The following is a 25,417-nucleotide window of genomic DNA, read 5'->3' as shown; positions in this document are numbered from 1 at the left end:
TAAGGTCATAAAAAAACTTCTTTGAAAACTTTCGATCTATATATTTTTGACGTGGGACTACGTCTAACCGGAGTATATGGGGGGGTAAAATGGAAACCTAAACACAGAACATGCAGGAAAAAATGAAAGATTCCGAATGCTTATAACTCGAACATTTCTTACTGGATCGGAAAGATGTTTGCATCAACTGATAGGGAATATTTCTACGCATCTATCGCAATTAATAAAATGTTATTTTTCATTAGACAAACAATTGAATTACTGTAAAACGTTAAGCGTTATATAAACGTCCTAACTACCTCGTTTTGATTGGCCCGGTTAACGGTTTCCCCAACACAGCCATCAAAACCAACCAGCATTGGGGAAATCGGCATTGCAAATACATGAAAGTATGGGGATTTTTGTTCTCATCGAAACGTGTTCCCTAACACAGACTTCAAAACCAAGCAGCGTTGGAGAAATCGGCTTTGGTAATACATGAAAGTCGGGGGTATTTTTGTTCCGACTGAATTGTGTTTCCCTAACACGGACTTTAAAATCATTGAGCGAGGGGAAATTGGCATTGGCATACATGTAAGTCGTGGTCATTTTTGTTCCGACTAGTATGTGTTTCCTTAACGTAGACTTCAAATCAATGGAGCGTTGGGAAATTTGCATTGCAAATTCATGCAAGTCGGAAGTATTACTGTTCTGGCTGGAATATGTTTCCCTAACACAGACTTCAAATCCATGGAGCGTGGGGAAATTGGCATTGCAAATTCATGCAATTCGAGGGTATTTTTGTTCCGACTGAAATGTGTTTCCCTAAAAGCCCCCGCAGACTGCAGGCATTTGCATATGCGCACACTTCACCGATTCAGTATCGGCCGATAAAAAGTTCGATGGGCTTCCCGATTGCATTCAAACTGTTTTGTCGGCAAACTATCGGTCGTCTGTTTAATCAGTACTGGCTAGCTTTGACCTGCGGCCATACGACGATTGTCTATTGGTCGATTGTTCAATTCGCTCTCAATTTTGGAATCCGACATACGTGCCGTGCAAATCACTGAGAATGGGATGCACCCAATACTCTCGGATTCTGATTCTGTTGATTTTCCTTCTCCGTTGTCAAACGATGATTAAACAATATGCGTTCGACGTACATGTCAAAATCGAAACTGAGTACCTGCAGTTCATCAAACCAAGCAAATTCGCGGTTCGAGAAGTACGTACACTTGAGAGATGCAAACTTCAGAGGGAAATGTAATATAAAATAATCGTTTGATAATTCTTCCGTTCACATCTTTTGTCCTAGGCATCATACCAAACGTAAAAGAAATTAATTTTAAATTTACTTATAACGAAGAACATAATCTATCACAATGCGTGAATTGACCTTACATGGCATTTATTCAATCTTTTTACTCACAAACCGAATATATTGAATTCTGAAATTGGTTCATTCAATCAAAAATTCAATCAATACAAACAAATGATTGCTAAGCTAAGGAAGTCCCACGTCAACCTTGCGGATATATCATAGATATAACCCACCCCTTTTATTCAATCGAGGAGACCAATGTTATTTTTGGCAATTTAAGAAAGTCGCTAAGAAACCTTTTTAATATTCCTCTAATTGACGATATATTCTTAACCTGAGAAGGTCGCCGAGAAAATTATTTTACACTCGCTAAAACAGACTATGTGTTTCGATTTTCGTAACTTGTATTATCTTTATTAAGATTCTCATTCTGAGAAAAATAGCCATTCTACCAGTACAACTATGAGACAAACGGATGAAAGAGTAAACAAAGATATAAAACTGCAATAGGAGACATCCAAGGGAAAGTGAGAGACAACCGACAATACTTAGCTTGAATCCATCTATCCAACAATTATGTTTATGTTCGGATTTTCTGGGAACTCTTCCTCATCTCATGCTCAATTTCGCACGAGAGGGGTGCATGTAAAGAGAGATGGAGTTTCTCCCTCGCGAGCAAACATCAGATAGGAAAAAACACGAAGCTAACATTCAGTCCGTTTAACTATTCTCTAACACTTTTTATTCTCTCCCTCTCTTCTCATCTACGAACACGATCATATTTTCAAGTACCACCACCCACATCGTTAACTACCGAACTAAAATTTTCACAGCCGCTACATGAAACAATCTACATAAACTGATGATTCTAATGTCTGGCATCCTAAAATAAAATACCACAAATGCCAACAATGATCTAAACCAAAATGCCAGCGAAACACGAAACGATCAAGTTCACTTTTATTTCCTGCACATAGCTTATGAACGCAGCCATTTTCTTTTCATTGCTACTACTATTGCATTTGTTCTTTCGCAATATGCACACAAAAGATGATAATAGCACATCACAAAGCGCTTCAAACGGAAAATCTCTGACACAATAACACGGTAACTCGATATTATTTTTCTAGAAAATGCCATTTTCCACATTATAAAAGATTAAAAACAGAAGCACTGCACAGGCGCGACGAAAGGAAGACATTTTTCCGTGTCGAATCACGGCAAGCGACCAAAAAAAAGCACGGATCGAGAGAAAGCACGTCCGCACTCAACGATTGTCCGATGAAGACTCCTGATAAGACTTTTGACCGTATGCTGCCAAAATTCTATATTTACGTACCATTCGTCGTGAGCAGAGTGAGCATCGATGGTACTTCGTTAGAACCATGCTATACAGATTCCAAGCGCGTTTTGGCCATCATATTTTGCGTTCGATTTGGTTGTTTGCTGGTACGGAAAGAATGATACTTCGAACTTCTTGCAGACGGATGGTAATTGTCACAACCCTGAGGGATGCGACATACCTCACAATACACGTCAACCTTATTTTTAGTAACTCCCAGATGCAACTCTGGCTTATTTTTTTTCAACCTGTTGGGTGCACAAAAATATTACGATGCGCATTTTGATTTATTTATTTCAACGACAGTTTTTCGTCCAAGAAAACGTTTTAGCAGTTTTGTAAAATATTTAATAAAACTAGAAGTGGGTTATATCTTTGATATAACCGCAAAGTGGACGTAGGACTAACGTTGACTTAGCAATGGATAAGTAACAAACATATAAATCTCAGACATTTCATCTCTTAAGCGGCCCATACATCTACAATATTATTACACAACACAGGAAATTGTGAAATAATATTGAGCGCGTGTTTCTGACATTGAAATGTTGTCCAATATATTGTACGATATCAACAAAATTTAGATGTTTATTGTGCAACGCTTAAAATATTGCATGATCTATGGGTGACGTTGTGCAATATAGTGTAGGTTAATGTCAAAGTTTATGTTTGCATGTACATCTTCTCAAGTGTTAAATGAGTGTTCTCTTAAAAAAATTACAGTCTGTTTTCGAGGACGTGTGTATCGCGATGGCCATCAAAAACGCCGAAAAGTATTTTATTCTCAAGTTTATCGAGGTTTATCGTTCACTCCCGGCATCATGGGATATCAAGTGTAAGGTTCTAACAAGTACTTGCGATGAAATATTGAACGTCAGTAGCCAGCCTTGCGCAATATTTAGCACAAACTTCAATATTATCTCCAAACGATTCAATTCCATTGCACAAATATGACTGTGGCGCCATGATATTGTACGTCTGTGGACAACCTTCAATAATAGTGTCAATAAATTGGTACAATAGTATTGTGCGTGTATGGGGCGCTTTAGACATATCACTTCGTTTAGCCGGAAAAGAATTATTAACGCTCAAAGGGGGCATCGATTCCTCCTCGGAAATACCCAGCGCAAATAGTACCCAGTCCCCAAGCCCCGACAATTGGAATCATCGTTGATCAGGGGCAGGATTGTTAACACTTGAGAAGGAATGGATTCCTCCTCGGAATTACATAGTAAAAATAAGGCCCCCTTCCCAATAACGACGATCGATTGCAGCATTCGTAAACAAATATTGATATGTAATATCAATATTTTTATCCACTACACTACATATCATATCGTGTTCTTCACTATCAAATCCATAGTCAATGGCACCCATCGGTATCGAATTATTATCGATACCTCGATTTTCGCTAAATACTCCGTTGGGTTCGACTGCAGAGGAGAAACGGAATTGAAAAACGACAAACGGGAGAAATAGATGCTGGAAGTTGAAAGGAGATTGGCAGAAAACTTCTGCATTTTATCTTCCGAATAATGTGATTATCATACCACTTCGTTTTGCCAGAAAGAGATTATTAATGCTCAAAGGAGGAATCGAATCCTCCGAGGAAATACCCAGCGCAAATAAGAATCGACTATCGTTTACGGCATTCGTGCACAAATAATTTTATAACGCAGCTTTCATCAAAGTGATTTCTTCGATACGGTGAAATATCCACTATCACAAATTTCGCATTCTTCATTATCAAATCCGGGGGGTCTCCGTAGCCACATTGGTTGCGCGTTCGCTTAGTAAGCGATCGATCGTGAGTTCAAAACTCAGGGCCCTCATTGACCATCTTTGTGTTGTTACAGAATAACTACGTCCACGCAACAATCACCAGCGATGGAGATCGATCCACGGTCGAAATAAGATCGATTCATCCATACAACTGCTCTGCTCTGCAAGACACATCGGGTTGCTGTTCTATAAATAACTCAATAATGATCAATAAACTGTCTCCGCTGTCCGGTCTAACTGGATAATGGAAGAAACTCTTACGCCTAAATGGCTACTGTGTAGATGTACCATATGCAGTGGTATAGAAAGAATACTGGCAAATGGCAACTGTGTAATGTGCTAATTATAGATAATGATAACCATGTGACATGTACACGATTAAAATTCGGCTCTGTTTCAGATAAAATGCTAATGAGCCTAAAATAAATATATGGGATAAAAAAAAAAATTATCAAATCCATAGTCAATGGCACCCATCTGTATCTAATTATCATCGACACCACGATTTAGCTAAATACTCCTTTCAGTTCGGCCTGCAAAATCTCTAATCCATCAAATTTGGTGTCCCTGAAAAGGGCCGTTGATTATATGCTGAGGTAATAGCACGCTCTCCTCGGATACGGTGGGCCAGCTGGAGTGTCTTAGCACACAAATTGGTGTCTTCGAACAGGCCGACTAAATATGCCTCGCTTGCCTCCTGCAGTGCCATAACCGCGGAACTTTGAAGGGCAAGTCGGTTTTGAAGTCCTGGGCAATTCCACGAACCAAACACTCCAAAGGTAGCTTGCGGATCAGCAATTCGGTCGACTTCTGATAGCGGCGAATTTCACGCAAAGCGACGGTTCCCGGTCGCTAGCGATGTGACTTTTTCACACTTCCTGCGGCTGATGCGCTTTTTCGAGCTGCTTTCGTGGTGCCTTACCACCGATAGATTTACGAGCTGTCTGCTTGGTCCCAATGAAACGAGCCCTCACGGTGCGAGAGTAGTGGTAGAAATGAACGAAAGCAAAGGAAACGTCATGTTTTATAGCCATCCGTTCAATTCAACTGCAGAAGAGAAATGAATTTGGAAAAGAAAACCATAATGCATAAGCGTCTGAGTGCGACCGTCCTCTTCTCCCATCGCCGTATCAACTGAATGGATTTCCAGAGCGTATGCGAGTTTATATACGGTTTCAATAACCTGTTTTCTAAGCAATGTTTAAGCTATTGAAACAAGTTTTTGGGTCAATAATTAACAATCATATAACTCGTGGATTTTTTGTCTTTCGAATGAAATGATTATCATATCACTCCGTTCAGCCGGAAAAGAGGTATTAACGTTCAAAACCTTGCAGTCCAGCGTCACTCTCTCGTTTTTGAAACTTTGAACTTACACCCCGGTACAGAAATGAAAGACGTAGTCCTACGTCAAAAATTACCACACACTGCTATAACTTAGTGATTTTGGATTCTAAGAGAATAGAACTTCGTAATTAGCATTGATTTTTGACGTAGGCTCACATCTATCTTTAAGGGTGTCAATTCAAAAAACATGTTACGTTCCTATGAAATAGTTTTCATATTAATAACTATTTTTGTTTTTTTTTGCATTTTGGTATACGATATCGGAACAACCCTAAGATGCGTTTTATATGCTATAGCATTACTATTTTCCTGTCGGTAAATAGTTTGAATCTGGGCTCAGCATAGTCATATTCAATTGAGGATAGTCAGCTGACTATGGGGAAATTCCCCTCAGTATTCAGTTGGAAATGACTTTTGGCTTCGTCACGCAGTTTCTCCGCTACAACGACTAAACAGGGTGGGTCTTTGTAGCCTAATTGGTTGCGTGTCCGCTACTAAGCGAACAATCATGAGCTCATAACTCAGAACCCTCAACTGATCATCTTTGTGTGTTATTCTAGCTACTACGTCTACACAGCAATCATCATGTAACGGTAATCCCAGTCCCTTACCGCTCACATTACGGTCTGCTGCATCGGTAGTTAGTGCTATTTGTAACATAACAATATCAACTCATATCAATCAGTCACGCTGTGTATATAGCCCAACTGTGAACATTCCAATAATCTTACGCCGAAAAAAGGCGATATGTGTTGTGCATCGATAGAATAGGAATACTTTAAAGCCTAAACGGCTACTGTGTAACATATAAAAATGTGTATCGATAAGATAGGGCTAAAAATGGCTAATGTGTAATATACAACATGAGAAAAAATGTACACGATAAATTCGGCTCTGTTACAGCTAAATTGCTAAATGAGCCTAATAAAAAAACAGGAAGTGGGTTATATCTATGGTATATCCGCAAGGGTGACGTAGGACTATCGTTGATTTAGAGATCATTTGTTTGAAGTTGACTCAAAATCCATTCTGAATGAATGAATATTTGGGGGACTTCGAAAACGAGAGCGTTACGTTGGAGGACCTTGCATCCAATATAGGATACGAAAAACCTTGTTCTGAAGAATAATCTTCAGAAGCTTTCCTGCTAACTGCACTTGATAGACAAATCACAAAACCAAATGTATTATATGGATATTTTATGGATAGAAAACATTAAAATAAACTCTTTCGCTTGAATGTTATTTTCAATTCCAAGGGGAACTGGCAGATTATTTTCCAGCAACGATTAGATATTTCCACATTTTCCTTGATACTGGAAGCCCACCAGTGGTTAATACGAACTCGATAACACCTGTTAATAGCACTTGATTGAGAAATATTTGGTCACAGTGTTACATGGATAGAAAACATTCAAATAAACTCTTTCACATGAATATATTTTGAAAATTCCCAAAGGAACTGGCAGATTATTTTCCAGCAATGATTAGATCTTTCCGGAACTTTCTCGATGCTGAATGGCATCCTAACGGAAAGAGTTCTGCGCGTGTATGTGTCGATCCTTCGCCGTCCACCTCCTCCAGCACGTTAGGCAACGATGTTGTCTTGTCGATGTCCTCACGAAAAATGAATGCGTCTCACCACCAGAATATCGCTTAAGTATGCTTATTGTGTGTGATTGAATCGAGAGAAGGTGTGGTTTACGATGGCAATTTGGAAGGCAAACTAGAGGGGAATGAACTCTCTGAGCTCGAAACTTTCGGCGACTGAGCAATAATCGATTGCGTGCGCATACAATATTGGATACGGAAACATCCTACTGATGGGGAAGAATAATCTTCAGGAGCTTTCCTGCTAATTACACTTGGTTGAAAAATTACAAAATCAAATGTATTTGATCGCTGTGTTATATGATTAGAAAACATTAAAATAAACTCTTTCACATGAATATATTTTTAAATTCCCAGAGGAACTGGCAGATTATTTTCCAGAAATGATTAGATCTTTCTGGAACTTTCTCGATGCTGAATGGCATCCAAACGGAAAGAATTCCGCGCGTGTATGTGTCGATCCTTCGCCGTCCACCTCCTCCAGCACGTTAGGCAACGATGTTGTCTTGTCGATGTCCTCACGAAAAATGAATGCGTCTCACCACCAGAATAGATCTTTCCGGAACTTTCTCGATGCTGAATGGCATCCAAACGGAAAGAATTCCGCGCGTGTATGTGTGTGTGTAGCGATGTCTTCCCGGGGAACCGTTTGTGGCATCACCCTCCTCCTGATGGATTCCCTTCTGGCCTAAGGTGCACAAACAGGCTCTTGGTGACACCGTGACATCCGCGCTTTCATGATAAAACGAAGAGCTTCACCATAACAGCGACAACATGCTCCAATCGCTGTTCAATTAGAACTGAGTGGATTTCCGAGCGGCGCTCGCTTATATACCGATTGGTGATTTCAATAGCCTGTTTCGAGAACAATTTTAAGGCTATTGATACAAGTTTTTGGATCAAAAAGTAACAAGTATATAACGCGTGGACATTTTATCTTTCGAATGAAGTGTTTATCATACCATTTCGTTCAGTTGTTCAGGAGCTATTAACGCTCAAAATCTCGGTCTCCGGCGTAACGCTTTCGTTTTCGAAACTTTGATTTTACACCCCGGTATAGAAATGAAAGACGTAGTCCTACGTCAATAAATAGAAGAGATAAAAAAAAACAACCAAACAGTCAGTCGGGCGTTAGTCTCTACGACTCGACTATCTCATTTTATTCTTCCCCGTCAAATTGTCTTCAGTGCATTTTGAAGTGCTAGATCAGAGGTTCTCAAAGTGGTCCATATCCCTTGACCCCTTGGGGTCAATATCGGTTTCCCAGGGGTCGATGAGATCTAAAGATCGATCCCTATTAATTACCACAAGTTCATGTTTTAAAACTTTGAGGATACTGCATAAGTTGTGTGACGCGAACCAACTTGTTATAAGAATGACTCATATAATAGTAGGAAGTATTGTTTTTGTAATTTGTAATAATAATTATTAATTATACCTGATATTTACTGGATTTTATGTCTATTTCTTGATGAGAAGAGTACGTCGAGTGGCTATAGGGGTCGATGGTATCACTTCAATCTGGAAAAGGGGTCTCTGGCCAAAATAGTTTAAGAATCCCTGTGCTGGATGATGATGAGCGAGATTGTTTTGTATCGTAGACGAAAATTACTCACACGTATAAAATAGCGTGCAATGTTGTGCCCACGCTATTTACTAATACTAATGCGAGGACCTTTATAGCATACCTAATAACTGTCTAAGTTCGTTGGTTTGAGTTCACAGTGGTTAGACAATAAACCGTCCTTTAATGGTGTAACTACTTTTTTGCATCAGAAATCAAGTTTTCGTTTCACTTTACATGGACGATATTATTTACAACCTTTCAGTGATTCAGTTGACGCGATCAAGGCGCCTAGAAGTATATCCTAAGATGAGGCCGTTTCTTCACTAAGTTGGTTAGGGGAGTGGTATATGAAAACAGTACGGAAGAAAGCAGAAGGGGAAATAATTGCTTGAAGCGTGAAAGAGACAGACTGATCACGTGCGAGCTTGGGCACAAGCGTATTGTGTTTTGTTTACAAATAAAACTCAGTAGACTTCCAAGATGGCTGAAGAGTGGTTTTAGCAAGCTGGTCCACCTTAGGATATACAGGGTGGGCCATTTAAAGTGGAAGGATTTGTTTTTGCAATAGCAAAGTAAAGAAGTGGAATTTTAAATTTTTTTTTTGAAATTCATTTATTTTGGTCCAAGGAGATTTGTTCTAACTACTTTTTGATTATGATATCTCGTAAATGACCGCCTCTGGCCTTGACCGCAAAATGTGCCCTTTTTTCGGCATTTTCCATCACTTTGCCCAATGTTTTTCTGCCGATATGGCAGCAATTTCTTGTCGGATATTGTCTTTCAGCGCAGCCAGGGTCCTTGGTTTACCAGTGTATACCTTGGATTTTAAATATCCCCATAAAAAAAGTCAGGAGGCGTCAAATCAGGTGATCTCGGTGGCCAGTCATAATCGCCGTTTTTCGATATTAATCTTCGATGGTCCATTTCGCAAAATCAAGTCGACGTGGTAAGTCAGATGGGTTAAGTTGTTGAGCCATTTGAATTTTATACGGAAACATTTTCAAATCAACACGAATTATGCGTCGGAGAGTGGTTCGAGCGATGCCTAACTCTTGCGAACGATGGCGACCTGATGTCGATGGAGTCTCTGCAACACTGGCTCGGACGGCATCAATATTCTCGTCGAAACGTCTTGGTCTTGTCTGGACCTAAGTGGTGCGGACTCAATCCACTTCATTTTCAAGCAAATTCATGCATGTTTTCAAGCGATTTCTTGCAATAAATTCTCAGACCACCAGGGATGCCAGATTTACAAATATGTTTGTAAATTTACAGACATCTGTAAAACACTTTTCATTTTTGTTGTAGACTTTTTGGATACAAAAATATTTCACAGGTTTTTGAAAAATAAGAGGCTTTATTCATCACATCAAAGATATTCGACTCACCATATGACATTTTTCCATAGTTTTAATACAGAAAAGTTATTATATTTAGTTTATATCAATACACATGACGTTAGACCAGCGATACTCAACCTGCCGGGCCAGTCTTTCTGGTTGGCCAATCTGGTGTGTATAAAGGTTGAAACTCGTACTTTTGCCATGACATCATTGCAGACGAAAGAGAGAATACGGTTATTCACAATTAATGAAAAATTGCATTCTCTGCAGGAAAGGAAAAATCTTGAATGAAAATTGTCTCTGATAATTATTTTCTGTTCTAGATAAGATTGTTTTGCTGAAATGCAAGGAGATTTATTGAAGAATAGTTAAGTTAGGGTCAGGACTATGTCTTCTAAGTATTTAAACAACATCGAATAAAAATTTTCATTCTATTTTATATACTATTTTATATTTTATATACAACTTACATTCGCTTTCGGGTCTGCTTATGACGAAATATGGGTTACTGTTCGATATTGTTACCACAGACATGGTTCATGGCCGTGTGGTGATCTAAAACTTGTATAGCCTTGCATGGCGGATGGAAAATATTCACTGCATTTTCTTATAAATTTCATCAACGACAAGACCGCAAGCCTTGGTGGATGTCCAATATATCAACGAAGAAATACTGATTTTTATAAAAATTAACAACGCGTATATATGTGTATGTATGTATGTGTAGATTGTTGAAACATTTAAACACACTTACAACACATAAGTTATTAAGTGGCCCGAAAAATCCATTTTTTCCACTTATTCCCAAAAATGACAAATGAAAATTAATAACTTTTGAATCACTGATTTAGAAGATCGACATATATAATTGAACTAATGACCTAGCCTTTTAGTGAAAAATATTTAACTTGCGAAAAAAATTATTATGTTTTAGTAATTATTGATTGTAATCGTATTTTTATTTTTTTATGACTTTGGACTAGAGGGCGCCATATTTTTTTATATTTTTTCTTGAAAGCTGAGAATTTTTTACATAACATATATCGATATCAGAGATGCTATTTTTTTCGTTTTTTAGATATGATTTTTCAAAGTTAACCGGTGGTTCGAAAAATCATTTTTCCCCCTTTGTCCAAAAATAACATTCTGCAAAAAATCATAACATTTTAACTACTGAACCGATTTAGATGATCGATATATTAAATGGAAGCCAATAAGCAAAATTTGAAAAAATATCACACTTGCGGGAAGTTTGGATTCTAGAAGCGGGAATATTGATCGAAGACTTAAAACATGTTAAATTTACAAAGTTATAACTTAAAAATGAGAATTATAGCATCTCTGATATCGAGATATGCTAGGTAAATAATCCTCAGCTTTCCATGAAAAATATAAAAAATTATAGCGCTCCTATCTTTAACCGAGAAAACTATGAAAAACTAACTGAATCAATAATTACAAAAATGAAAAATTCAATTTTTTCGCAAAAGTAAAATTTTTCCATAGAAAAATAACTCGTAAGCTTCAATTTGATATGTCGATGATAGGAATCGGTCCAATAGTTCAAAAGTTATGACTTTTTGTAGTGGGAAAAATGAGGAAAAATTGTTTTTGAACCATCGATTAGTTCTGAAAAATCATATTTCAAAAACGAAAAAAAAGCATCTTTGATATCGAGATATTTTATGTAAAAATTCTCAGCTTTCAATTAAAAATATAGAAAAAAAAGCGCCCCCTAGTCCAAAGCCATGAATACATTGAAAAACGACTACAATCAATAATTGCGAAAATAGGATCCATATTACCTGCAATTTCAATATTTCTCAATTAAAGCTCATTGGCTTGAATTTGATATGTCGATCATCTAAATCGGTTAAGTGGTTCGAAAGTTATAAATTTTTGAAAAAAGTCATTTTTGAAAAAGTGGAAAAAAATAATTTTTTGGATCACCCTAAAATGGAAATGGGCACCCTAATGAAAAAATAAAAAAATACGAGTTTAATGTTTCGCGATAAAGAACAAAATTACCACTTTTGACGAAGATCTGAGAATCACTATATTGGTTTGGCATGGAATGGCTGTATATATATACAAAATACAATCTTACGTGCATCGCGATGTACAAAGTATTAATGAATATGTGAAAATTAACGTTAAAAAACATTTCTATAGATCTGTACACTTTTACAGACTTTTCCACATTTTTAACAGACATTCACATGTTTTTACAGGCTTTTTTCAAAAATCATCTGGCATCTCTTCCTTCCACTTTTTATCGAATATTTTCAAATCGCAGGAGTAAACATTTACGTGACTCTGACTTCGTTTGTTTTTATTTCGTTCGGAAAAAACGTTATGTCAAAGGGAGGGGAGATTAAAAATGCGTTGCTCAGTGAAAGGTTGAGATGCTCTTTCAGAGATGCAATGGTTAATTAAACAATTGACGGAAAAATGTAGCTCGTTCATTTTATAATTCTAATTATGTTTGCCCTTGACAACAATACCTCTTTTATAGTGTTGATTATCATAAGAAAAATAACACTCCTGATCGTTGGATCTCTTTTGACATTTCAATTGGATCTTTTTTGACAGCCGTTTTGATTCAGTCCGCACTACCTAGGTCTGGACAGATGACTGGCATTACCAACACTACCAGACGATATAAATTTGGCATATAATCGACGTATAGTGTTGTCTCCAGGCGATGTTTTAACTTTATTTTTATTTTTCCACGCACGATTAGTTAACACCTAGGTAGTGCGGACTGAATCAAAACGGCTGTCAAAAAAGATCCAATTGAAATGTCAAAAGAGATCCAACGATCAGGAGTGTTATTTTTCTTATGATAATCAACACTATAAAAGAGGTATTGTTGTCAAGGGCAAAAATAAGTAAAATTATAAAATGAACGAACTACATTTTTCCGTCAATTGTTTAATTAACCATTGCATCTCTAAAAGACCATCTCAGCCTTTCACTGAGCAACGCATTTTTAATGTCCCCTCTCTTTGTCATAACGTTTTTCCGAACGTAATAAAAACAAACAAAGTCAGAGTCACGTAAATGTTTACTCCTGCGATTTGGAAATATTCGATAAAAAGTGGAAGGAAGAGCTGCCAGATGAATTTTAAAAAAAGTCTGTAAAAACATGTGAATGTCTGTTAAAAATGTGGAAAAGTCTGTAAAAGTGTGCAGATCTATAGAAATGTCTTTTAACGTTAATTTTCACTTATTCATTAATACTTTGTACATCACGATGCACGTAAGATTGTATTCTGTATATATATATACAGCCATTCCATGCCAAACTAATATAGTGGTTCTCAGCTCTTCGTCAAAAGTGGTAATTTTGTTCTTTATCGCAAAACATTAAACTCGTATTTTTTTAATTTGTCATTAGGGTGCCCATTTCCATTTTAGGGTGATCCCAAAAATCATTTTTTCCACTTTTTCCCAAAATGACTTTTTTCAAAAATTTATAACTTTCGAACCACTCAACCGATTTAGATGATCGACATATCAAATTTAAGCCAATGAGCTTTAATTGAGAAATATTTAACTTGCATATAATATGGATCCTATTTTTAATATGGATTGAAAGCTGAGAACTTTTGCATAAAATATCTCGATATCAGAGATGCTATTTTTTTCGTTTTTGAAATATGATTTTGCAAAACTAATCGATGGTTCGAAAAACAATTTTTCCCCATTTTTCCCACTACAAAAAGTCATAACTTTCGAACTATTGGACCGATTCATATCATCGACATATCAAATTGAAGCTTACGAGATATATTTTTTAAAAAAATATTACTTTTGCGAAAAAAATTGAATTTTGTTTTTGTAATTATGGATTGAGTTAGTTTTTCATAGTTTTCTCGGTTAAAGATAGGAGCGCTATATTTTTTTATATTTTTTATGGAAAGCTGAGGAGTATTTACTTAACATATCTCGATATCAGAGATGCTATAATTATCGTTTTTAAGTTAGAATTTTGTAAATTTAACATGTTTTAAGTCTTCGATCAATATTCATATGTGACTAAACTAGACCTATGCTACTAGAATCCAATCTTCCCGCAAGTGTGAGTTTTGCTTATTGGCTTCAATTTAATATATCGATCATCTAAATCGGTTCAGTAGTTCAAATGTTATGATTTTTTGCAGAAAGTTATTTTTGGACAAATGGGGAAAAATGATTTTTTTTTAAATCATATCTAAAAAATGAAAAAATAGCAACCCTGATATCGAGATAATTGTGTAAAAAATCCTCAGCTTTCAAGAAAAAATATAAAAATATATAGCGCCCTCTAGTTCAAAGTCATAAAAAAAATAAAAAACGACTACAATCAATAATTACTAAAATATAATTATGTATTTCGCAAGTTAAATATTTTTTTATAAAAGGCTAGGTCAATTTTATATGTCGATCATCTAAATCGATTCAGTGATTCAAATGTTATTAATTTTCATTTGTCATTTTTGGGAAAAAGTGGAAAAAAATGATTTTTCGGACCACTTAATAACTTATGTGCTGTAAGTGTGTTTAAATGTTTCAACGATCTACACATACATACATACACATACATACACAAACATACGCGTTGTTAATTTTTATAAAACACAGTATTTCTCCGTTGATATATTGGACATCCACCAAGGCTTGCGGTCTTGTCGTTTTTATTTTTAAAAAAATGCAGTGTATATTTTCCATCCGCCATGCAAGGCTATACAAGTTTTAGACCACCACACGGCCATGAACCATGTCTGTCGTAACAATATCGAACAGTAACCCATATTTCGTCATAAGCAGACCCGAAGGCAAATGTAAGTTGTTGAAAATAGAATGAAAATTTTTATTCGATGTTGTTTAAATACATAGGTTGCATAGTCCTGACCCTAACTTAACTATTTTTCAATAAATCTCCTTGCATTTCAGCAAAACAATCTTGTCTAGAACAGAAAATAATTATCAGAGACAATTTTCGTTCAAGATTTTTCCTTACCTGCAGAGAATGCAATTCTCGCGTAACTTTTGAAAAGGTCCTATGTAACAAATGTAAACAAATCGTGTTAATGGATGCACGCTATTAGTTTTAAATCATTGAATGTATTACAAAAACAATCTTTCACGTATCTATCTTCTTCATCTTTTTGTCGCCGATACAAAAAATATCCAATGTACAGATTCGAATTTTAAGCACCCGGCTGTTACTTCGGACGCCACTTTCCTCCGACGGCCGAAACGTCCGAAGTAACAAAGCAGTCAAAACAACTCGCAGTCGTTCTTCGGTCGTTTTGGAATTTGTTTCTTACAGGTGTTGTTATCGATTTCAGTGCAATTCAACGAGTGATAACAATAGTAATCAGTCTTTAGAACGAAATGCTGATATTTGGATTGTTGTTTATTAGTTAGTTTCAAATTTTTATAGTGCAACGTAATATGTCCAATGTGCAAACGCGGGCAGTCAAAACGTCCAATGTAACATTTTTCGCTCCGAGGCTTCAACCTTAATCTCAAATTACGGAACAATAGTTACGATTGGTTTTACGAAGTTTTTCTTGACAGCTAGTGGTGAAAACAGTGATAAAGATTGATAGCTTTTAAGACAATTCGCGAAATAATGTTCGGGTCTTCAACTACGTTTTTCTCGAGTTGGCGAAAATGTTACATTGGACCTTTTCAAAAGTTACGCGAGAATTGTTCATTAATTGTGAATAACCGTATCCTCTTTTTCGTCTGCAGTGATGTCAAGGCAAAAGTACTTATGTGTATGAGTTCCAAACATCATACACACCAGATGGGCCAACAAGAAGGACTGCCGGGCCGCAGGTTGAGTATCGCTGGTCTAACGTCATGTGTATTGATATATACTAAATATAATAACTTTTCTGTATTAAAACTATGGAAAAATGTCATATGGTGAGTCAAATATTTTTGATGTGATGAATGTTTTACAGATATGTCTGTAAATTTACAAACATATTTGTAAATCTGGCATCTCTGGTGGTCTGAGAATTTATTGCAAGAAATCGCTTGAAAACATGCAAGAATTTGCTTGAGAATGAAGTGGATTGAGTCCGCACCACTTAGGTTAACACAATTGAGAAGTTATTTTGAATGTACAGCTGAACAATTTCAGCGTGTTGTTTAGGTGTGTATTGTTCCACGGTTAAAATTGTACTCCAACGCGGTATGACATTTGTTAATTCGACATCTCTGTCAAAAGTTATGGGGTTGCCAGATGCTTCCACTTTAAATAGCCCACCCTGTACTTCTAGGCGCCTTGGGCGCGATATAAACAAAGTGTTGATTACGTTGACACATAAAAGTCGATTGTTGTCTACACAAAAAAATCAACAAAATCGAAAGAAAAACAGCATGCAAGTCCGAAATTTCGTTGTTCAGGATCATTTGCAGCAGATTTCGCTGCGGAAGAGTGCAGAGAAGCTCGGAATAAGCCGGGAAGCAGTGCGTGAAATTGTGCACGAGCATACAGCTTGCGGTTCGTTTGCTGATTGATCCGGAAGAGGCCGTCGGATCAACGAATCATCCGGGAAGTGAAGAAATCTCCAAAAGTATCAGCCAAAGTCATTCAGGAAAACCTCTCGTTGGCAGTATCGGCCAGAACCTTACGCCGCAGACTAGCTGAGCATGGACTCAAGAACAGATTTACATGAAATACCTCCATTTATCAGCAAGAAAAATAAACTGAATCGGTTGGAATTTGCCTTGAATGGCCATCATATACTCCAAGTCCAGAAAGTCTCAACCCGATTGAGAATCTGTGGGCCATTCTCGAAAACAAAGTGGTGAAAGATGGTGTCACTAATGAGGACACTTATTCTACGGCTCTCCAGAAGGTGTGGAACGGAATGGACCATCCAGAACTTGGTCGATAGTATGCCCAAATGTTTTCAACAGGTTCAACAGGAGGCCACACTGAATGTTGATATCTTCAACTTTTTTGCGTTAATTTGGTGATTTGTTATTTCTCAATCTCGGGCTTTTATACTTGTTTTCTATTCTTATTTTGCGTGTCATTGGAATAAAATGCTTGGTTTGACGGAAATGCAATGAAAAATGTTGTTTTTATAATAAAGACTCATGAAATTGCTATTTTTACTTAACAAATTTGTTTTTGACGTAGGACTACGTCTAACCGGAAGATATAGGGGGTAAAATGAAAATCTAGACCCCGAACATGTTGAATTTTTATGAATTTTTGAGACTTCGAATTTTTGTATGTGTATAATCATTTTTAGCCACAAATTATGAATCCTGATGTGATTTGTAGCAAAAAAAGCTCTTTATCAACCTCCTTCTAAATGCAGCCATTGATTCATCGTTCATTTTTTCATGTAAAAATCTGTTTATTTCTCCCTTCTTCTTCTGTAGGAGCATTGAACCACTGCGACCATTAGTTTGATCTATTGTGGTGCACTCCAGTTTACTATATATGCGCTGTCAGTTCGTTCCATCACTCAAGGAATAAGTGATAGTCGCACTAGGACTTTGCATCTCCCCCCAAGAAGGTATGACTTCTTTTAAGAAGTTTCTTACCTTTTTTGGTTCAGCAGACCATATCTCGTTAGGCATAAGAATGCCCTTTCCAAGAATCCGCAGTCTTTGCTGAATCAATACACTGCATTGACACAGTAAATGTTCCGAAGTTTCAGCATCAAAATTGCAGAAACGACATTTATCATCCGTTATTTTCCCAATTTTTTTGAGATGATACCTGCTCGGACAATGTCCGGTCAATAGCCCAGTCAACATACTCAGATCGGCTTTATTCAAGCTGAGTAGGCTGCGTGTTATTCTATTACAAGGTGTAATGAATGATCTTGATTGTCGTGATGTTGATAGAGCTCTCCAGTTGGCTTCAATCATCGATATTTTCCAGGATTTGAGCTCGGATTTCAGACAGGATGTAGATAATCCGCAAAATGGCTCAGGTCCGACGAATTTAGTTGAAGATCCTAATCTTGCTAGAAGATCAGCTTTTTCATTACCTTCTATACCGCAGTGACCAGGCACCCAGTATAGATTAACGTCATTAGTTACAGCTAGTTTTTTTAAAGAAAGAATACATTCCCAAACTAGCTTTGACTGACAAGTATATGCTTTCAATGCATTTAGAGCTGCTTGGCTATCTGAGAAAATACAGATACTGGCATACCTGTGTTTCCTAGCCAAACAAATGTTTGTACATGTTAGAATAGCATGTATTTCTGCTTGAAAAACTGTAGGCCACTGTCCCATTGGAATTGAGACATCTATCCCTGGTCCAGTAATCCCAGCTCCTGTAGATTTTCCAATTTTTGACCCATCTGTGTAAAACACGAGTGATCCCGGACGAGTTATTGGACCACCTTCTTCCCATACGCTGCGATTGAATTCAATCACTTTGAAAGGAACGCTGAAGTTAGTCTCTGTTTCCATCCAGTCTTCGTTCATGATTAATATAGGATTCAGTTGAAAATCTTTCAGGATTTGCAAGTGCCCCTTAAGATCTCCTTGTTGGAATTGTTTCGTACGTTTAAGCCTAAGAGCACCTTTTTCCGCTTCAAGTTGCACATATTGGTGCAGGGGTAGAAGGTATAAAAGAGCATCTAGGGCTTTGGAAGGAATACTGGGCATTGCTCCAGTTATTGATAGGCATGCCAGACGTTGTAGTTTATCAAGCTTTTTCTGAGCTGATATTTGTGTTGTTTTAGGCCACCACACTAACGAAGCATAACTTAACCTGGGTCTCACAATTGCCGAGTATACCCAGTGAATCATTCTCGGTTTTAGACCCCATTTTTTTCCGAATATACTACTACATGCCCAAAGAGCAGTTCGGGCTTTAGAAATAGCATACTCTAGGTGGTCGTTCCAGTTTAGCTTTTGATCAAGTATGACACCTAAATATTTTGTTCGTTTGGAAAGCTCCAATTGTACACCTCCTAATCTAAGATTTGCAATCTTGTACTTTCTTTTCCTGGTGAATGGAATTATAACTGTTTTAGAAGGATTGACGCTGAGTCCTTCCAGTTTGCACCATTTGAGTGTGTAGTTTAGGGCTGTCTGCATTCTGTTGGAAATAGTATGCTCACATATACCCCTAACTAAAATAGTTATGTCATCGGCAAATCCAATGACTTCGTACCCCTGGTTGGTCAGATTGTTGAGAAGTTCATCAACAACAAGAGACCACAGCAAAGGAGACAGAACTCCTCCTTGAGGGCAGCCTCTTGTTGGTTTCGTCGTTAGAGTTGAGCTCCCTTAAAAATGATACTTTATTTGCTTCACGCCCACATGCAGTTTCTCCAAATTTCGTATTTCGTGAGACCTGGATATTCGGCCATCCCATCTCAAATCTTGCCGGATATCCGGTATCCGATTAAATTACCATCCGTTTCATCACTAGAAATTACCCAGTCAACTCAAAGTCAGCTTAAACAAATTTGAGTTGCCGAATAAAGAGCTGATTTTATGTAATATTATTATCAAAATTATGTAAAATCAGCTTGAATGGAATTTTCGAACGATTTATTATTGTTTGTATTGATTTTCTTGATTTTTTCCACACTCATTCACGACCTTGCCAGTGTTCGTACTCGATCCATTTATTCGTCATTAGCATGTTAGCGATTTACGCTGTCGTGTTTTGCTTCTGATTAGCCTATTTGCAAATAATAACACTTCAACTACGACGACGTTACCGAATATGTGCAAGGCGAAAAACAAAAATCATCAACTCACCTCCCGATGTCGACCCTTGAAGACAACGGCAAAGGCTCCATGACCTATCAGATCCTTGCTACTATACTCAAAGACCCCAACCTGTTCCATGTTGACACCTTCGATGGAATCTGGCAGAACACCTAATTGTAAAAGCTGGCCCCTCTTTCCCGTGCGAACAAATGATTTTACACAACTTTCACCTTAAAATATTTGCACTTTCGACCCTATATTATATTACTTCCACTGTAGATTTGACTAAAGCAATTGGCACCACACTTCTTTTGCTCTTTTTCTCATTAGATCGGCGTATAATTTGAGCAAAATATTCACTTAAAGGGGAGATTTTGCCGACCCTTCTTCACCACTACCGAAATTGCAATTGCAGCAATTTCTCTTCTTTACTGGGGATGCAAAACTTCTTCCACTTTATTTCTTATCGATTGCAGAAAACAAACAAAAGGAAATGACAGCACCCGTTTCGCACGATGGTCAACAATCTCGGTAGCACTTTTCCTCCGTTCGAAAATCGGCTCAGTAATCGCTCGATTGAAAATTTTTCCAGATTGACATTTCTGTTCCAGATTTTGGCCGATTCTGCGGGGCGGAAACTCTCCACCGTGGGGCAAATCAATAAGCACTATGCATCCCTCTCGGGTCCGTTTATTTTTCTTCTCCCGACTGTCGTAGGATATCGGGCAAGAGGTGGGCAAACGTTTTTCCCCAACGCGAAAAACTCCTTCGGAAACGCGAGACGCAAAAATTTTCCCAAAACACAGTCCTCCCAAACAGGAGCAAATCAATGGGCAACTTTCGCGAATGACCAAACACTCCGATTTCGCAAACGAACGAACGAACCCGTGTGTCCTTTCTTTCGTGGCAGCGGCTGTACTCTTTCGCAGTTAAATTAAAGGCAATAGCACAGCACAATGGTACACACAAGATTTCAGTATTCCACCATCAAGGAAATGTAAATTGGTATTATAGTTTTTTTTTCTCCTTCTTTTGCTCTCGACAATTCAACACACACCGTTGTCCCCTGCTTTACAGCCTCGCCAGGAACCGCTCGTGATACCAATACACTCGATGGCAGACGTGAATTTTGCTGCGGTGAAAAAACAAAACAAAGGCAGAAAACGGTGGTCAAAAATGACAGTTTGTTTGCGAGGGATAGGAATGCAAATACGAACGAGGGGCGCAAAATATAACTTGCGGAGATAAATGGTGGGCCCTATTATGTAATTCGAGTGAATAGGAATTTAGCTCGTTAGGGGCTGTCCACATACCACGTGGACAACTTTAGGGAGTGTAGGGGGTAAGAAAATGTCCACGCTTGTCCACAAAGAGGGGGAGGGGTTACGGACTTCATCCACGTGGACAGGAAGAACAAATATATCTTTTAAATACAATCACCTATACATTCAATATTAAATAAAATCTATAACATTTTTAGGAATTTCAAAACTCTCCGGATTTATCGATAAACGAATTGAGCCGTCTGAGAGTGCAGCCCAGTCAAACGTTCATATTTTTTTCTCATATCATTGAACTTTTCTATATCTATGTTCTAAAAATATCTCATTTAAACTTCCTTTGATCGAACTTTCATAGTTACGGAGTATGCATAGACGCCCATAACCCAAAACTATAAAAAATAAACGATTCCGAATGCGAATGGTTTTTCATGGGATATAACTTTCTATACATGTTGTTTTATATCGAGAATAGTTAGTCTCAGGATAATTATGTCTGTTTTTCATATAGAATTGCGTGTAAAATGAATGCAGTTGTTCTTCTTCTTCTTCAATGGCACTAACGTTCCTAGAGGAACTTCGCCGTCTCAACGTAGTATTACTTGCGTCATTTTTATTAGTACTTAGTTGAGATTTCTATGCCAAATAACACGCCTTGAATGCATTCTGAGTGGCAAGCTCTAGAATACGCGTGATCACAGTGCAAGTCGGAGGAAATTTCTTTGACGAAAAATTCCCCCGACCAGAACGGGAATCGAACCCGAACACCCGGCATGTTAGTTATGACGCTAACCACTCGGCCACGGGAGCACGAATGCAGTTGTGAAATATTCAAATTAATGGAACCAAGTATCTTCTAGGAGTAACGAAGAAACTTAAAATTTTGTGGTGTTTTATTGGTTTTTACTAAATTTCCAAAAATGCATGATATTGTTTTTATCAACCGAATTAAAACTACAATTTTGTCTTAAATTCCGAAATACTGATTTTTGACTCAAATTCCGATCACTTCATTGTAAAAACTGAGTTTATTGAACATCAATGTTATTTTGACACCTATAAATGTTGTTATACGGAAAGGTTTACCTTAAAGAATATCGGGGTTTTCATTATTCAATTATTTATAACATTAATGTTCAGTAAATTGAAATTCAAAATGAAGTGTTCGGAATTTGAGTCTGTTCGGAATATAAGTCAAAACGGTACAGCATTCCGAAATCACTCAAAAACCCTTCGACCCTTTACTCCTCAATCCTTTGTTAAATGCAGATCTATAGATATCAGTGCATGCTTCCTACTTTATCTTTTCTTTCCTTGAAATTATTTTTTATTAATAAAAAATAATTTATGTATGAAAAATTGTTCTGTTCGTTTGTGTGCGCTCGAAAAGTTCGGTACTGATGGGGCTCATATTATGACAAAATATACAACACACTTCAAGTATTGTTTTTGCTACTGCCAACACCTCAGGAAGCTTTATGATTTCCAGATGGAATAAGCACACTTCTAAAATAAAACTGTGGATGGCAAGATCATTTTCTCCATCAATTTCCGTATACAAGACAGCATTGCTATTGGGCGGTACGAATTGAAGTCGGACGCGGAACAAATAAACTTCAATAGAATTAAAACATAATTTATGCGCATTTCAGTTATTTCATCAATTATTCTAGTAAAATAAGGAAAAATGTCCACGTGGACAACAGGGGGAGGGGTATGAAAATATCCATGCTTGTCCACGGAGGGGGACGGGGGAGTCTAAAATCGTACTTTTTCTGTCCACGTGGTATGTGGACAGCCCCTTATACCTATGACAGACATACCATTGTACCTGCGTTTTACTTCGAAAATTGTATGTCTGTAACTATGTATAGCGCAAGAACCATACAAGCAACTCGGTACAATCGCTGTATCTGTACCAACCTATTTCACCGTTGTACATGGCTACAGTTGTACTGTGCGCAGTGCCATAGATGGTAAGTGGTGGGTAGCATCTAAGACAAGATGAGACAACTGGCTTCTTACTCTTCTTCGTCGCACAAAAACGAAGCCATGACATGAAGATGCTAGAGTTGCCAAATATTATAAAACTTTGGATTCTTCTAATTTCTGTTTTTATGAATCGTAACATTTGGTTGGTGCGAATTTAATGATTTTTCATATTTTCTCAAAAATGCAATCTCAAAAATATGTTTTGAAAGGATAAAATAAGTCTTTTAAATACCCATATGTATATAATATAATAATGATATCCATAACAACTCGTCCCAGATAGTCTGGAAAACATTCTTTTCATTGAATTTCTCTTGAGTTAATAAATCAGATTGGAAACTTGTTTGTCGTGTTTGATAGTTTACACGCTAAATAAAAGAAAACCTTTTTCATTGAAATATGTGGTGAAAATTGGTCAGATTTCTGATTGCCAGTTTGACATGCGGTATATGTCTGTCATGTCACGATGGTACCCGTACAACGCTAGTACAGCTGTATGTCTGTCCATGATATTACATTATCAATGATATCATCCAACTTAATATGACATCGATTTCATCACCACTATCCACAGTATTCATAGCCTATATGCATTATCAAACTCAAATTTTTTGAAGATTATCAATGACTTTGGTCTAATCGCTTGTTGAAACCTGAGAGAGAGGAGCCAGCTGAATGACAGATGGTTTGTTCTCTTCTTAGTCTGTTTACGCATTCTCATCAAGAAAATTCAAATCGGACAATTTCAATCAAGCAAGTTATTGTCATTCATTTGTGAGAAAAGTGTTCAAACTTGACGTGAACCTTTGTTTGTGAGTACATTTGTGCGTTTTTATCCCCGATTCGATTTTTGACGTAGGACTACGACTAACAGGAATATATGGGGCTAATAAATTTGAACACTGATCATGCAGGAAATAATAAAAGATGTACCAGATCAGCCCACATCATGGCTTCCAGTAGCATCGGTCCATTCAAACAAGTTTTTTTTACTTTTGATAATTTCGATATAGTTGTCCTAATTAATTATTTCGATGATTTCTAAAACGATATCCGAAATAATAAGCAAACTGATGTTTATAATTTGCTTGCCGGTTGAGATCTTGTGTGAATTTATGGGTGTTTTGGGCTCATTTGTCACTTTTTCTGATCATTCATTCAGTTTTCGAATTCTTTGTATGTGGAATATATAAAATAAGTGCTAATCTCCCAATGAAAAGAGCCTACATTGATTTCTCCCAGGTGCATTTTGAGGGAATTCTGTTTGTGTCCGATAAAAATAATAATAGGTTGACTAAAAAGGATGCTGTGTCTGCATTTTTAATAGGCAGTGATCACGATTCGGATGAAGATGGACCATTCATATGCAAATTTCAAATTTGACATGCAGGTCGCTAATCAAGGCAGTGGTATCACTGAAGGTCCAATCGAATTTGATCGACAGTGAAGGTGAACCAATCAGTCTTGTCCATAAAACTAAAAGGGTCAAGAGGTCCCCTTTGTGTGTGATATAGTTTGTATACCACTTCCAATAGATAACATATCTGTCGCTTCCAATCAGTCTTCATAAATGTGGCGTTCACTCTGCCTTCCCTCACAACACCTACTTCCCGTTTGTGAAATTGTCGAGTGAACATCGTTTGTGCGAGTGTCGAGCAGGAATGAATTGTCTTTTTCAAGATTCATTGTACCCCTAATAAGTACTCGAAAGATGCAATCTTACGTTGATTGCACTTGATCGAAGAAATTATAAAAAGAATGCAATTGACCACAGTATTTGAAAAACTCTTTCTGAAATAACTGGATGTGATTTGCTGAAAACACTCTCGTGTTTTCTCTAGTGTTGTGCGTCATGTGTGGCAACGGTAGTTTTTTTTTCAAAGCTGCTGCTGATTTCTATGGCTTCGGCATTTTCGGCATGTATGCAGCGATTTTTGAGGATTTGTTTAACTTTTAGCGGCAGCAGCAGCTTTCTTTTTGCTGGTCGCCTCCTTCACAGCAGCAAGTTGGTTTTTTGCAGCAGTAACTGTTCTCTTCTCCCCCGATAGTAGCGGCAGATTGTTCATTAGTTTCTTGATGAACGAAGTTAGCTTCGCCATATCAATCTTGAGCAGCGATAACATGATCCAACCGCTGTACAATTATAATTGAG

The 25,417-nt window shown here is 37.4% G+C and overlaps 1 protein-coding gene across 3 annotated transcripts in view; it reads right to left on the bottom strand.

The window, feature by feature from the left end:
• The window catches only part of LOC129764529 (serine/threonine-protein kinase ULK2), a 168,480-nt gene extending 147,374 nt beyond the window's left edge, over positions 1 to 21,106 (bottom strand). For all 3 annotated transcript variants that reach the window (XM_055763704.1, XM_055763706.1, XM_055763705.1), the window contains exon 1: positions 20,042 to 21,106. In XM_055763704.1, the coding sequence (XP_055619679.1) occupies positions 20,042 to 20,131 (90 nt within the window). In that variant the 5' untranslated portion in view covers positions 20,132 to 21,106. The remainder of the gene's footprint in view (positions 1 to 20,041) is intronic.
• Positions 21,107 to 25,417: the final 4,311 nt, after the last annotated feature.

The sequence above is a fragment of the Toxorhynchites rutilus genome, chromosome 2, assembly GCF_029784135.1.
Source record: "Toxorhynchites rutilus septentrionalis strain SRP chromosome 2, ASM2978413v1, whole genome shotgun sequence".
NCBI classification, from domain to species: Eukaryota; Metazoa; Arthropoda; class Insecta; order Diptera; family Culicidae; genus Toxorhynchites; species Toxorhynchites rutilus.
The sequence above is the reverse complement of the archived record's forward strand: the minus strand, read 5'-3'. Positions and strand labels throughout refer to the sequence as shown.